This window comes from Electrophorus electricus, chromosome 6 (assembly GCF_041902795.1).
Source record: "Electrophorus electricus isolate QZ-2024a chromosome 6, ASM4190279v1, whole genome shotgun sequence".
NCBI classification, from domain to species: domain Eukaryota; kingdom Metazoa; phylum Chordata; class Actinopteri; order Gymnotiformes; family Gymnotidae; genus Electrophorus; species Electrophorus electricus.
Window position 1 is genome coordinate 13,242,501 of NC_137502.1, and position 14,517 is coordinate 13,257,017.

At 43.2% G+C, this 14,517-nt stretch overlaps 1 protein-coding gene and 1 long non-coding RNA gene across 9 annotated transcripts in view; one reads left to right on the plus strand and one right to left on the minus strand.

Moving 5' to 3' along the window:
* The window catches only part of celf6 (CUGBP Elav-like family member 6), a 112,316-nt gene that overhangs the window by 38,827 nt on the left and 58,972 nt on the right, over positions 1-14,517 (minus strand). For all 8 annotated transcript variants that reach the window (XR_014124072.1, XM_081715582.1, XM_081715583.1 and 5 more), the window contains exon 3: positions 6,939-6,987. Coding sequence is in view for 7 of the 8 variants with exons in the window: in XM_081715582.1 (XP_081571708.1) it covers positions 6,939-6,987 (49 nt within the window). In the remaining variant the exon portion in view is untranslated. The remainder of the gene's footprint in view (positions 1-6,938; positions 6,988-14,517) is intronic.
* LOC145658503 (uncharacterized) lies at positions 8,124-11,813 on the plus strand. The gene is made up of 2 exons (XR_014124073.1): positions 8,124-8,308; positions 10,704-11,813. It is a non-coding gene; the product is annotated as an uncharacterized LOC145658503 (long non-coding RNA).

The window sequence follows — 14,517 nt, forward strand, 5'->3', positions numbered from 1 at the left end:
ACATGTGGAAATGCTGATTTAAGATAGAGTGGTCTCATTTTTTCTGGAGCTATATATATATATATATATATAAACAAACAAATAAATAGGCAGCCACAACTGAGTAGACAATAAGAGTAGTCATACAAATTTCTCATCTTCTCATACTTTAGACACATCTCTTTCTCTCTTTTCCTCTCTTTCTTTTTCCTTCCCTCCCTCCACTGAAAGCAGGGGAAACTGTCTGGAAAATGAGTGCCTGTCAGTCTACTGCCTTGTCCAGGCAGAGACAGCAAGTGGACGGCCCTCGTTCTACAAATGCAAATAGCAGAAAAGGAAGGTCAAAAGAGTTATCCAAACACAAGTGACATCTGACAATTGCTTGTCTCACAAAGACTTTTCATTATAGCTCGCTATATTAAAAATTAATGGATTTTGCGCAGACACCATATGCTGTCAAGATCTATTCCCTCAGTGGAATAAAGTACACATTTTTTTGGTAGACTGCATGTATGTGTAGCATTCTGTTGCTGCCTCCTCCCAACACCCCAACACATACACACACACACACACAAACACAAACACACACACTTCTCACCTAAACTGTAAGCCCGGTCTCCCCATTTGGAGAGGCCAGCTGCCTCGGATGATAAAAAGATCCTACTGAGAGACTTGTGGATGTACGTCAAAGGCATTGTCTATGTGTGTGTGTATGTAAGAGAGAGAGAGAGAGAGAGAGAGAGAGAGAGAGAGCAGAGTCAGTGTGTAAAGGCACTCCATGAGAGAGCATGTCATTGATAGTCTTGTGACCTGGCTAAGGTCTCAGCACTGCAGTGTGTGCTGTATAAGAAGAGCTTGATCTCACCCAAAGCCTGGCAGAGAGGCACACAAGGGCTGGTCACTCTTAGGAGAGAGGTCTGCGCATATACAGCAGGCTCATTTATAACAAAGAGGGTTAATGTACAGAACTATATCACTGTAACAACCCACCTCCAGAAGAAATGGAGATTACATTGAGTAATTGAATTTATGTTATAAAGATCATAAACTCATTTTCAGGAAAGGTGGAAAATTACTGCAAAATATCTAATCTAATGTAATCTGTGAAATTTACAATCTACCTGAACACTGAATTATCAATACATAAAAGAGCTGACATTTTTCATCAGTACCTTCAGCTGAACCAAACTGGAACACATACCAACTGCGCCATCCTAACAAACTAATTTCAGAAGTCTTAACAGGTGACATTTTACAAAATGAGGCAGATCTTGTTTGTGCATACTGTATCTCATATAATTATTTAATGCAACTTTTTATTATTGACATTATCACTTTACTTGATGTTAAGGTTGATTCATACAATACATTGCTTAGACAGCACATTGCACTTTAGACTCATCAATAAATATATAAATATATTTAAAAATATTTTGAATTAAATTCTACTCCATAGAAACAAAAAAAAAAAAGTGATGTGCAATAAGAAGAAAGCAAGAATCAGTGACTTTCTCTGTTGAAGTCAGATATATAAACTTTTGTCTATTACAAAGTGAGCTGACTTTGCTTTAGTACGATGGCCCTCTCATCCCCAGCTCCTACCAGCCTATTTCAATTCATGCTGATCAAACTACGCTATTGCTTTAAGAGCTGGAGACTCAAAAATGCTTGGGGGGGGGGGGGGGGGGGGCATGAGCAGTGCTATCTGGACTGGGGTGCCTTTGACTTTTCTTTTGACATGTCTGGGATTGAGCCTCATTTGCATGATGAGCAAAGAGCATCTCTCATTGGCGGGAAATTGCACACATGCAGCGAATCCCATGTGGCGGTCCGACCTGTTTTACCCGGCAGCCTTCAGTGCCGGCACCTGCTGAGGTGAGGGAGACTAAGACACCCAAGACAGCCTGAGCTGCCACCAGCTCCCTACTCTGTCTCACAGATGGAAAATTTTAGTCAAAAGGTGAAAAGAGGGCAAAAATGGAAAGACATCTTGCCTGAGAGCTTAGAGACTAGGAGAGTGAGGAGGCCACCTCCTAATGTGAAAAGCTTTGGATTGGGAATTTGAGTTGGACACTCTATAAGAATTTCTGAGTCAGTGTATTAGTGTATGGCCTTTCATCAAAGCCTTATCAAGTCCACTATTTTTCTATTTTTATTTGCACTTTACATATCAGGTTCAAGTGATGTATAATAACATACAAACAATAACAAATATATACATTTTTTATACCATAAGAAAGTCTAGAGAAAAATTGACATGCACTCAAGTGTTTATTTTTAATTTCACTTCAGATGAATCTGCTTAACGCTCAACTTGTTTTGGTTAGGATGTTAATTATGCCTCCAAATATAGCGTAATGCTAAAAACATTACTAAACCATTTCCTTTTTTTTTTTTGCTGTTTTCGGAGTATTGCATCATACATATTAATGGAAGTTTACAGCCATGAATATCACAACTTGGTTCTCCAGCGTATTGTCAAGGACGTATGGCCAATATCATATCTGAGATGTGAGGCACTGATAGCAACAGCCCTGTGGTTGTAGAGTCTAACTTCCTACTGCCCTATATGGCATTCACGCTTACCAGCAACCACTAAAAGCACCACTGTTGATGTCTGTAGTTAAATACCGTGCATTAGATGAAGAAACGCAATGGCAGAACAGCGACGTTCACTTGAGGGAAAATGGCAGAAGGGTCACCCTCTTCCCTGCTGTCTTCCCAACAAAATGGCCCCTGCCCCAGAAGAAACTTGACTCTGTGATGTGAGACTTGCCTCATAGAATGTGTTTAGATAATGGCCATCTCCGGTCAAAGATAATGGAGAGTCATCTTTTCTTGCAGAGACACAGGGGAGGACAAGGTCAGCTGAGAAAGAACGAGAGAGACAGAGAGAGATGGAGACAGAGAGGATGGGAGTGACAGAGAGACAGAGAGGGACAAAAGAGGAAGGGAGCGAGACAGAGATTGGGAGTGGATAGGCACATTTGAAAGTTGAGGTGGAGACAGGGCCATGATGCACTGGGGACTGAAATGTCAGACAGAGGACAGGAAAGCACATGGCTGATTAACTACCCAGATTCATGTTGCTGCCTCTGTGCTAAAGGCCTGTTCTATTTGTCCATCAGAGATTTAGGGGTGATTAATGCCATCTACTACTGATCTATGTCGCATAATTGTCCTTGCCAGAAAACTTTCTGTTTGGGTATGACTGTATTTTGGGCCGTAAATTAAACCTTCGAACTTGTGGTGGTCCTTGATATTTGGCACAACAGTCATACAGCTACAACAACAACAACAACAACAAAAAGCGCATTATAAGTGCCTCTGTCTGTCTGCACTTCAGAAAAAGCCAAACGCAGTTTCCTACTTTGATGCAGTAGACTTGATCCCTGTGGAGAAGCAGGACTGTTTGGGGTTGGAGTGAGTCTTTGAGCAGTGGTGCTCTGCTCCCTCCTTGAGCTCTGCCTGTTTTTGTCCATCCCTCTATTTCTCCTGCACTCTGCTCCCCACCTTAGTCTGCACCCACCAACCCGCCACCCTGGTCCACTTCTACACCTCTTTTGAAGCCTCTCATCTCTCTCTCTTGCCTACTGAGCAGGGAAAATAGCTGCTATGCTACTTATGTTTGGGTCAAGGCAAAATGTATTGCTTAAAAGCATCGGATGCACATTTTTCGCACCCTGTCCACAGCATGGGGGATCGATTGCACTCTCTTATCAGAGTATTTAAATCGGAGTGGCCTGATAAAGGAGAGAAGAAAGGAGAGGACAGATCCTGATAAAATCATTCCCCAGAGAATAAAATAATGGAAAGCATAGTGCTGATATATAGAACATCAAAGACCTTTATTAGACTAGCAGAATTTTCTGATGCACTGAAGTAAAGTTCAGAACTTCTTTCCAGCACATTGGCTGGACAAATTCATTTCAGTTTTCCGATAATCTTCTCTTTTGATTCTCCTCCACTTTCTCTTCCCTCCTCTTCCATCTCATTCCTCCCTTCACTGAGATCTGAGATAATACTAGGCAAAAATATCCAACTCATGAGTCATCCACATCTAAAGTGAGAATTAGACGCAGCATCTGTGCCTGCGACTGAGCTTTGGATCGGGCTGTTATCCGCGTCTCCTCCCGCCACACCACAGTTCCTCTCCCCCCGGGAAAGGCTTGTCTCTCCTGGGCGGTGAGCGGGCGAGATGTGCGCCGGATGCTGGAGTAGTGGTACGAGAGCCGCTAATGGGCCCTAATGCCTTCCCAGGCACACAATAGGGACCCCTCTGTGGCCGCTCGTGACGGATAATTGCTGAGGTCTGCGCGTGATGAATGGGCTTCCGTTCCTGGAGGTGCCAGAATCGCTGGGTGATCGCACTAGTTACGAGGATTTTTGCACTCTGCCTGGGGAAAGCGAGCCATCACATACGTCGCCCACGCCTTGGCAGGGCATTCTCACGCAATCAGATGCGCAACTCCCGAAACTGTGGCATTCACTGCCCCAAGCTTCCCGGCTGCAATATTCCAGATAGAGCTGTATATCCGCTCTTGCTGTCAATCGCCATGGCTTCTCCTCTGCTTGAGCCCGATCACCATTAGAACTCAATATGTCTGTCTGACCTGCCCAGAATCCCCCTTTTCAATTCTCCTTATTAGCAAACACATACATGTATGCGCGCACACACACACACCCACACCCACACACACACACACACACACACACACACACACACACACACATTCACAGCCATACTGCTAGATGGCTGTTTGATACAGTTTGCCAGGCACCAAAGCCCAGTTTATTTCATTCACCCTTTGCCACATATTTTCTCCATTCCCTCTGTCTTAAAGATGGGGAGAGAAAGAGAGCAGTAATTGATATCAGTCCCCATCCATCCTCACTACTACACAGCCCACATCTAATTTATCTGGCCAAAAAAACTGATTGGCTAGGACCTAGGTCATGCCAGTCATTGGCTGGTTGGCCTGCTTTTAGATGGTGGTTAATTAAAGTGACCATCTGACAGCACTCTGATCTGAAAAGGTTGTGCGATGCACACACACGCCCTTGAATTACAATATCTGGACGCACAGAGCTTGTGCCAGAGTGTGTGTCACAACACCAACTACAAAGAACCAACTTCAAAATTGACTAACCATTTACTAACATTTATAGTCAACCACAAATACTTAAACCATATAGCAGAAATCTGAGGAAGAAGAAGAAGAACAGCAAGAACAAAGATGAAGAACAAGACAGATGCAGAGTTGAATCCATCCTACTCAGCTAAGCACAATGTGAACTTTGAATGTGTTGACCTCTAACCTTACCTTCAATCTCCTCATCTGGAGAAATTCACTGGCATCTGCCAAGTTTGTTAAAGTGCATTCAGTCCAAAATGTTGTTTTTACAGTCTTATAGATTATGGTGTAATCTCCCTAAATGTCACCCATCTGTCATAGTGGGCAGGGTGCTCCATCAGCCTCCAGAGCAGCAGAAACCTCAAAGTAGGAGGAGCCCCTGTCCAGCTTTGAAGAAACGGTTTAGCTGGGTTGTGTCGGTTTGCATGTTTGTGGTTGGTAAAGGCCCGAGATAGACTAATGATGTTGATTTAAAGTGCATATCTCAATATGCCTGTATTTTATTTGGGTTTAATGGGTGTGTTTTACAAAGCTGCAAAACTATTGTGCTCCTCTGGACATGTAAATTTGTTAATTTTATGAGATGAGAACATCTTCTCCATACCAACATTAAAGGAATACTCAAAGACCACAATGAAAAGGTTTAAGGTCAGCACACATGTAAGAATACATGGTAATATAATATAATAAGACATGCTGTGGATATCTGATTTCATCATGCCTCATGTTTTGCATTCCGTTATTTCAGTAAAGGAGCTGATAGACTGCCTACTCCTTCAAGTTCTTTTTAGAAGTTTGACTTACTTGTTTGGCAGTTAGGTCAATTTTTAAATTTGCCAGTTCTATGAGAATGGCAAAATTCCAAGAGGTACTGATAACAGTATCAAAAAATTCTTCTGAATAAAATGAAATCATCTTGACTGACTTAGCATGATTTAATTAAGGATGCATTTAGCTAAAGATCTTGCACAAATTCTGCTCAAACTTGCCAAACATTCTCAACATTACCAATAAAAGTATGTTTATTTGAATTTTGAAATGGACCACTGAATGAAAACAAGCACTCAAAAGGAATAAAATTTAATGGGACAGAAAAGAAATATTACAGGTTAATAGCATAATTTTTCAAAGAGCAGTTTTCAATGATTCTTTTAGAAAATCCCTCCCCTGCCTTTTATAGTAGCCTGAAATCTGCACATTCACAGCTCATAGAAGACTACATGGCAGTAATCATTTTAGGGAATATACTGATACTGTCTGGCATGAAATGGAATGAAAAATGTGCCAAGCCATTCTTACAGTACCGGTGAGTATTACCGGTGGGAAGAGATGTTTCTCCAAACAAAAACTAATAAAGAAAAAGCCTACTTCTGTTATCCCACTGCCTCAAACAGATATAACAAATGACCTATTCACCAGGGCTTCGACATAATGCGCCTTTGACTGTAAACTAAGCTCTTCAGGTCAATTTTAAAGTTAAGCAGGAATATGCAACTTGTATTTGGATGCGTTTAAATTCATGCCCACTGAGGCGTGTCACCAGGGCTGCGTCCTAAACGCATGTCTCATCTGTAATCAGAAAAAAGTCCTTCATCTGGGGACTTGGAGGGCGAAAAGAGGGGACTCCTAATGTGCCTTTGAACTTAGCCGAGTGACAGTGAACCAGCAAGGCTCTCACCGGCCAGACAGATGGGGAGTCAACAGAGGCGTTTGACCTATATTAATGCTATTCTACACACAATGCACAGCTTCCATGTGACCATGTTTAGGTGTGTGTGTGTGTGTGTTCATGTGTGTGCATGTGTGTAAAGGAAGGTTAATTACCTCCCCGTCCTTCGCTGTCTGCTGGCTTCACCTGGATGGGCCGGTTCATCTGGAGAGAGAGAGAGAGAGAGAGAGAGAGAGAGAGAGAGAGAGAGAGAGAGAGAGAGAGAGAGAGAGAGTTTAGTCCATGCAGGGTGGTGCAAAGTAGTGTGGGACTGTGTGTAAGTGCACATGCAAGGTAACAGTGTTTTGCCCCCTTCCAAGCTTGTATATTAAGAGTGTCACAGTCTGCCAGATAAGCAAAAAGAAACACGACAGGTATAAACACAGACACAGACACCGACACACACACACGCATGCATGCACACAGTCCTGTGCAGTTCTAAATTTTGGCATATTTAATTAAGCCAGAGCTAGTCCTCCAGAGATGACAAATTCCCAGTGACAGTTCGCCGAAATGGCCACTTTTAGCAACAGACTTGCATATACACGCCCACCCACACATGAAGATTCATAAAATTTTATTCTCCCTAGGTGGACACTTCATTCACACAAATGTAGCAATAAAAGTGAACACAATGACACACAGACTCCTACACCACTATATGTATAAATGCAATTAGTTCATCTCAGGAAATAGACCATCTTTGATGAGCTGTAACAAATGTAGCAGTATGAGCAGAAAACATGAAAATTTATGACATTTGTTGTCAGATTATGTATTTTGCAAAATTAAGATTTTCCATTGTTAGGAATTTTAAGCCTGATACAAATTATTGCATTATATTTAAAAAGCATATATACTTGTTGGCTGGAGTTCGTGTAGGGTCATAGGGCCCCTGCCTGCTGATTAGTCAGTTTCAGTGTTCTAATCTCTCATGATTGGTCGCGAACCATCCAGCTTCTGGCCCGTTAGAATACTCCGAGTCACCGCGGCAACAAGAGTCATTAAGCTGCCCAGGGTACACTAGGAGTTGCTAAGCAACCGGGCAGAATGGGCCAGCCGCCCGTTGGTCCAGCGAATTGGCACACGGCAGCTTCTCTTCTCCCCATTCCCCTTTTTCATTGTGTACCCAATGAGGTTAAAGAAAATCTCACCCACAATTTTTCACAAGCCCCCACTGTCTGTGGCCCCCTCCCCTGCCACTTTCCCTTGTCCCACTTTAATGTCCTCTTTTAGTAAGTGTGACAAAAAGTTTCCTGCCAGCCAACGCCCACTGACATCATCCACTATTTCCACGACAGTGTGATCATGAACATGTGCTGGGTGTTCTCCAAATAGCACTCCTGTTACTTGCTGGGTTTGAGAGTGTGGGGAACCTCAATGAGTCTGGAAACTTTCTCCCCATCTCTCTCCAAAATGGATCAGCACCAATTTACAAGAGAGATACAAATGCACAAAGTGTAGGACTGCGTACGTGTGCGGAGTGGTGAGTACACACACACACGCATGGAGCAGTGCAGCAGACATGCATGGAGTAGGGGTGTTAGGCATGTGTGCAGCCAGTGTCGTGCAGTTCAGTAACAGCAGGTGGTTTAGGCAGCATTTTAATCCCTTATTACAGAGCGAAGGATTAGGCATCAGATCAAGGCTCTGTTAATTAGATGAATTCATCAGAGACTGGGCAAGGAACACCGCTCTACTCTAGGAGTGGAAGACATGCACTTATACATACACTTGAATACAATCACCCACAGACACATGCACACATACACACATATGAAAATACACATACACATACACCCAAAAATAATACCCCTACATATACACACAAACTATAAAAAATTATTATTGCCTAATCTTGACACATTTCAGTACTGCTTTAAACATTGTCTTTCTTTCCTCTAAAACCAAGTCTCACAGAGAGAGAGAGAGAGAGAGAGAGAGAGAGAGAGAGAGAGAGAGAGAGAGAGTATTCACTTTGTCTTCTACCTGGTGCTGCTTAAGTTCCAGTAGATGTTTGTGAATACCATCTCTCTTTCATCTCCGTCTCTCTCTTTCACCCTCTTTTAAGCCAATATGCTTCTCTGCACACATTTCTTAATGGATTCATCAATGATGACAAATAGGCAGCTCCTAGTACTTTAAAGGGAGAACTTACATCTCCTTCTATTGCTCTCTCATCTCTCTGCTTCTCTAGTTCTCATTAACTAGTGTGTCTATTAGCATCTCTCTCTCTCTCTCTCTCTCTCTCTCTCTCTCTGTCTCTCCATCTCCCCTTCTCTCTCACTCCGTGTCTCATTATTATGCTTTCATTATTATATGGCAAATGCAACTTTTCCCCGGTCATGTGGAAAAGGGAAAAAAAAGAAAAGAGAAATGTTGAGGAGGACATGTGACCTTCTCTACACCAGTGCAGGCTGTGGATGGAAGTTGGAGGAAAGTGCAGACTTAGTATCTGTCTAGGACAGCCTTCATAAAGACCTGCCAAGAAAATTCACTTTCGCTCTTATTTTCCAGACAAAAGAAGGTTCTAGAAACATGAAATTAGTCCTCCACCTTGAATGGAGAGCTCTTTTGTCAGTTATCCTGGCTTAATGTTTAACTTGGCTCTGTTGTTCCTCAAGTTCATTAAGGCATACTTATGTTAGTATTAGTGGTTTCAAGCACTAAAACCAAGTGCAGAATATACTGGGACTTTACAGGCAAGCAGTCCAAAGAAGCAGCTATGTTTGAACAAAAGACTCAAATCCCAAATTCAGATATTGTACATGGTAATGTAAAGATAGATAAATAGATAGATAGATTGGGGGGGGGGGGGGTGCTCAATCTTTAAAAGAGGCTCCTGTGTCTTGGCTAGGAAGACATCAACTTTGTCTGAAAAATATTACTTACTTACTTACTTACTTACACACACACACACACACACACACACACACACACACACACACACACACACACACACACACACACACAGCTGTTCCAGAGCACTACTGGCATCTAAATATTATGGAATAGAGTGCTGACAGTTTAACAGGATACTGAAAAAAGAAGGAAAGAACGCAGAAAGGAAATAACAATAAATAAATAAGAAAAGAAAGAAAAAAGAAAGAAAGAGAGAGAGAGAAAGGAGTTTATGTGCTTTTGTATGTATGTGTGTCTGCATGTGCGTGTGTGTGTGTGCGTGCGTGTGTGTGTGTGTGTGCGTGCGTGCGCGTGTGTGTGTGTGTCTGCGTGTGTGCATGCGTGTGTGTGTGTGTGTGCATGTGCGTGTGTGTGCGTGTGTGTGTGTGTGTGTGTGTGTGCGTGTGTGTGTGCGTGTGTGTCTGCATGTGTGCGTGTGTGTGTGTGTGTATGCGTGCGTGTGTGTCTGCATGTGCGCGTGTGTGTGTGTGTCTGCGTGTGTGTGTGTGTGTGTGCACATGTCTATGTGCTGTTTTTTTTCTTCCCATGAACTGCTTCCTGAGCTTAGTAATTACCTTGCCATCTATTCCCTCTGGAGAAAGCCTTCTCTCCTCTTTCTTACCCCAGTGAACCTGGCATTCACACTACTGTCTTCAACCGGCCTCCCAGGGAGCAGATGCGCCTTCAGTCCTGTTAGTCTAGCGTTATGCAACATCCTTAACAGCACTGCCTCTCCTATTTTTACCCACAGCGCAGCAGGCATTCCAGGGGGAGGTAGTGGTGCTAGGGGCATGGGGAATGGGCTGTAGGGGATTGGTCAGAGAAGAAATCTGGATGTTGTGTACCTCTCTGTAGCATAGAGGGGTCATTCTCTCTTGCTGTGGTTGGATGAGCATATAGATCAAGCTAGGTAGCAAGAGGCCGCCACACTACCTTATGGGTTTTTACTCTTCTTTTTTTTTTTTTTTTTTTTCTTTCAGAGGGAGACAATGAGGTGGGTTGGGGATCAGGCACTGAGAGACAAGACTAACAAATTAGTCACTGTGACAGCCTGCTTTATGAGGCTGGAGAATGGAGGGAATGGAAGAGTCACAGCCTGAAGCAAAGGAAGAAGAGGAGAAGAGAGGAGGGGAGAGGAGGAGTAAAGAGAAGATGAGACAAAAGGAGATGAGATGAGGGGAGAGGAGAGGAGGGGACGAAAGACGAGACAACAAGAGAGGAGACAAGATGAGACGAGATGAGATGAGATGAGACAAGACGAGATGAGACAAGACTGTTTTGCATGCGGATTTTTATTGCGTGATCTCACTATTATAGAGATGTCAGAGGTCTAGGCAAGGCATCCAGTCCAAGCAAAAGAAGAGCACTGACAGGCAGCCCAACTAGCTTTTCTATGGGAAAAATCCTACAGGGAAACCCATGGGCAATGCAAGTGGGAAAATAATCCAGAGAAACCAAAGGTATGTCAGAAACTAAACAATGAAAAGACAGCAAAGTGACAAGTGGTAAAAAAATCTCAAAACCAAAGCATGCATGCCTTCTTCATCCACAGAGACACTGGCACATTCAGACAGATGCATAAGTACAGGCACACACGCAGGCACACACGTGTGACCAAAGGGCTATTTGCTCCAGTGCTTTTTGTATCGTGTTTGATTCCACTTGGCCTGTTTCTGTAAAAGGATCACATCAGCCCGATTGATAAATAAAACAGTCGGCACATTGACGGAGTGCCACAATTACACCGAAGATGAATGGCTGAATTAGCCTGTGGAATTGGGACAGATCTGTGTTCAGTGGCACAGAACTCATCATCATCAATGAGCCTGCCGTTAGATTGTGTTCTGCCAGTGCAAAATACCTCTGCAGAAGATCTGACAAACTGCAGTAAACCACCATGCTCACGGAACATTAAAGATGATATATAAGCCCAACATGTATGATATATATGGCTTTAAGTGCTCCATATATCAAATAATCATTCTAGGGATTTCTGAACAAGAACTTTTTTTTGTGCAGAAGTGTGGCGTGTCGAACACTTTGATGTATGTTTTTAAATAAAGGGACATTCCCTTGATAGTGAAATTCAACCAGCTGAGGGGATGTATACCTTACATTTACATTTACAGCATTTGGCAGACACCCTTGTCCTTGACTTACAGATGTGCTTTGAAATCTCTATCAAATGTGAAATTCTATCCAGCCTGTAGCAGCTCAGCTCATAGCATTGTTTTAAAAGCAATTTCCAAGACAGCAGACATAGTTTTGAGTTTAAGAGTAATCAGTATGAGCGAGGGAGATATTTCTTGGCTAGGAGCAACATCTCTCCATCCTGGACACTCCTTGGCCTTGGACATTCCTAGGTCCTGGACACTACTAGGTCTTGGACACTACTTACTTCCTATGGATCTTTAGCTCTGTGCAGATATACATGTGTACAGGTCACAAGCACTATATTAATATGATCCTTAAGGGCAGTTTCCATTCAATATAATCCATTAAGTCATTCTTGACATAACACCTACACACAAGGCTTATATGCTTAATAAGCCTCTTATACACCCTAACAAGTTGTCAAATAGACAGAAGAGTAATTACAACAGTAAACGAGAGAAAAAGTGAGAGACAGCAATAGACAGAGTGACAGTGAGATAGAGAAGGATAGAAAGAGAGAGAAAGGGGAGAGAGAGGGAGAAATAAAAGAATTTGTTGGTCTATCCTTTAACCTAAAAAAAAAATTTGAGACAGGTCATCAATGCGCAGGCATACACCTACATTCTGTGTTATGCCATTGCCCTAAGAGAGGGAGAGAGGAACTAGCAGACAGTATGTATCCCCTACCTTTGCTGTTTTAACTGGGTGGGGGGCGTGGGGAGTAGGGGGTGTAAGAGTGCAGAGTATGCTACGAAAGCACTTTCAGCAATGCTTCTCCAGGTCTCTGGGGGGCGGTGTCAAGAAACTGTACGAACCACACCCTCTGCTACTCGTGCTTTGCACCCCTGTCTTCCCAGTGCTAAAGATTACACTTTGATGCTGACGAGAGTGAGTGCCTTTATTTGAGTTTTTTTTAGGCCTTCTTACACCATGATTCATAGTTCATGAAAAGGGTGAATTGTGAATAAAAACGGAGAGTTAAAAAAGAAAACGATGTACGATGTTTATAATCTTTAAAGTAAATTTACCTTTTGACCCAGGGGCATCCAAGCATTTCAACAGGCAAAGTAAGAAGCGAAGTGTCTGTTCTTCCCTCTTCTACTTTGTTGTGGAACAGCAAATTGATTTATGTTGAATAACCTTCAGATGTCAGATTCAACAAACTGTGAATAATGTCACACAAGTTAAACAGTGAATTTAGTTTGAATCTTTCAGTCCATGAGTTCAGAGAATTTCAGAGGTTAAATCAGTTGAATGTTTACTTTCCCTGACATTAAAAGCTAAAGCAATCTACTTTTGAAAAACCATGGCACAGAGGTCAGACGACAGCAGGATTTTACCGATGTATGCCGGCATAATCAAAATAATGAAAAAAGAATAACATCTTGGGGAGGTGGCTCTTTCAGTGTGGTTTCTGACCCACTGCAGAAGATGTTTTCACAATCTCGATACATTGTTTGCATGCAAGAAAAAGTTCGCATGGGACTGGGTGGTAAGAAATACCTTAACCTATCCTGCATTTTATTTTTATCCAAAACCATAAACCATGAACAATGACCTACCATTGGCCCAAGTCATCTGGCGTAAGATAGCATAGCCTAAGGACAAGACTAAAATAATCAAGCCTTACCATTTGGTCAGACTCGAAAGACAAGAGGGTAGATAGCCTACAGAAAGACATGTGGCTTAAAGTAGTAAAAGGAAAAGAGAGAATATCAGTTTGTGTGTGTGTGTGTGTGTGTGTGTGTGTGTGTGTGTGTGTGTGTGTGTGTAAGAGCGAATAAGAGAGAAAACCAAACACAAACCCACAGACAGAGGAGAGCACTGCCATTGCTCTACCCTGCAAACATAATCGCTGGTCTAATGAAAATGAAGTGTTATGGCTGAGCTGATCACAGAGCTGCTCACTCTCCCTGCTCTCTCTCTGCTCTGTCTCCACTCTCTCTCTACTCTCTCTGCATTCTCTCTGCTCTTTCTCCACTCTCTCTCTGCTCTCTCTCCACTCTCTTTGCTCTCTCTGCTCTGCTCTCTCCACTCTCTCTCTGCTCTCTCTCCACTCTCTCTCTGCTCTCTCTCCACTCTCTTTGCTCTCTCTGCTCTGCTCTCTCTACTCTCTCTCTGCTCTCTCTCCACTCTCTCTCTGCTCTCTCTCCACTCTCTCTCCACTCTCTCTCTGCTCTCTCTCCACTCTCTTTGCTCTCTCTGCTCTGCTCTCTCTACTCTCTCTCTGCTCTCTCTCCACTCTCTCTCTGCTCTCTCTCCACTCTCTCTCTGCTCTCTCTCCACTCTCTTTGCTCTCTCTGCTCTGCTCTCTCCACTCTCTCTCTGCTCTCTCTCCACTCTCTTTGCTCTCTCTGCTCTGCTCTCTCCACTCTCTCTCTGCTCTCTCTCCACTCTTTCCACTCGCTCTCTGCCCGCTCTCTCTCTGCTCTCTCTCCACTCTCTCTCTACTCTCTCTGCATTCTCTCTGCTCTTTCTCCACACTCTATCTGCTCTCTCTCCACTCTCTTTGCTCTCTCTGCTCTGCTCTCTCCACTCTCTCTCTGCTCTCTCTCCACTCTCTTTCCACTTGGTCTCTGCCCGCTCTCTCTCTGCTCTCTCTCCTCTCTCTCCACTCTCTCTGCTCTCTCTACTCTGCTC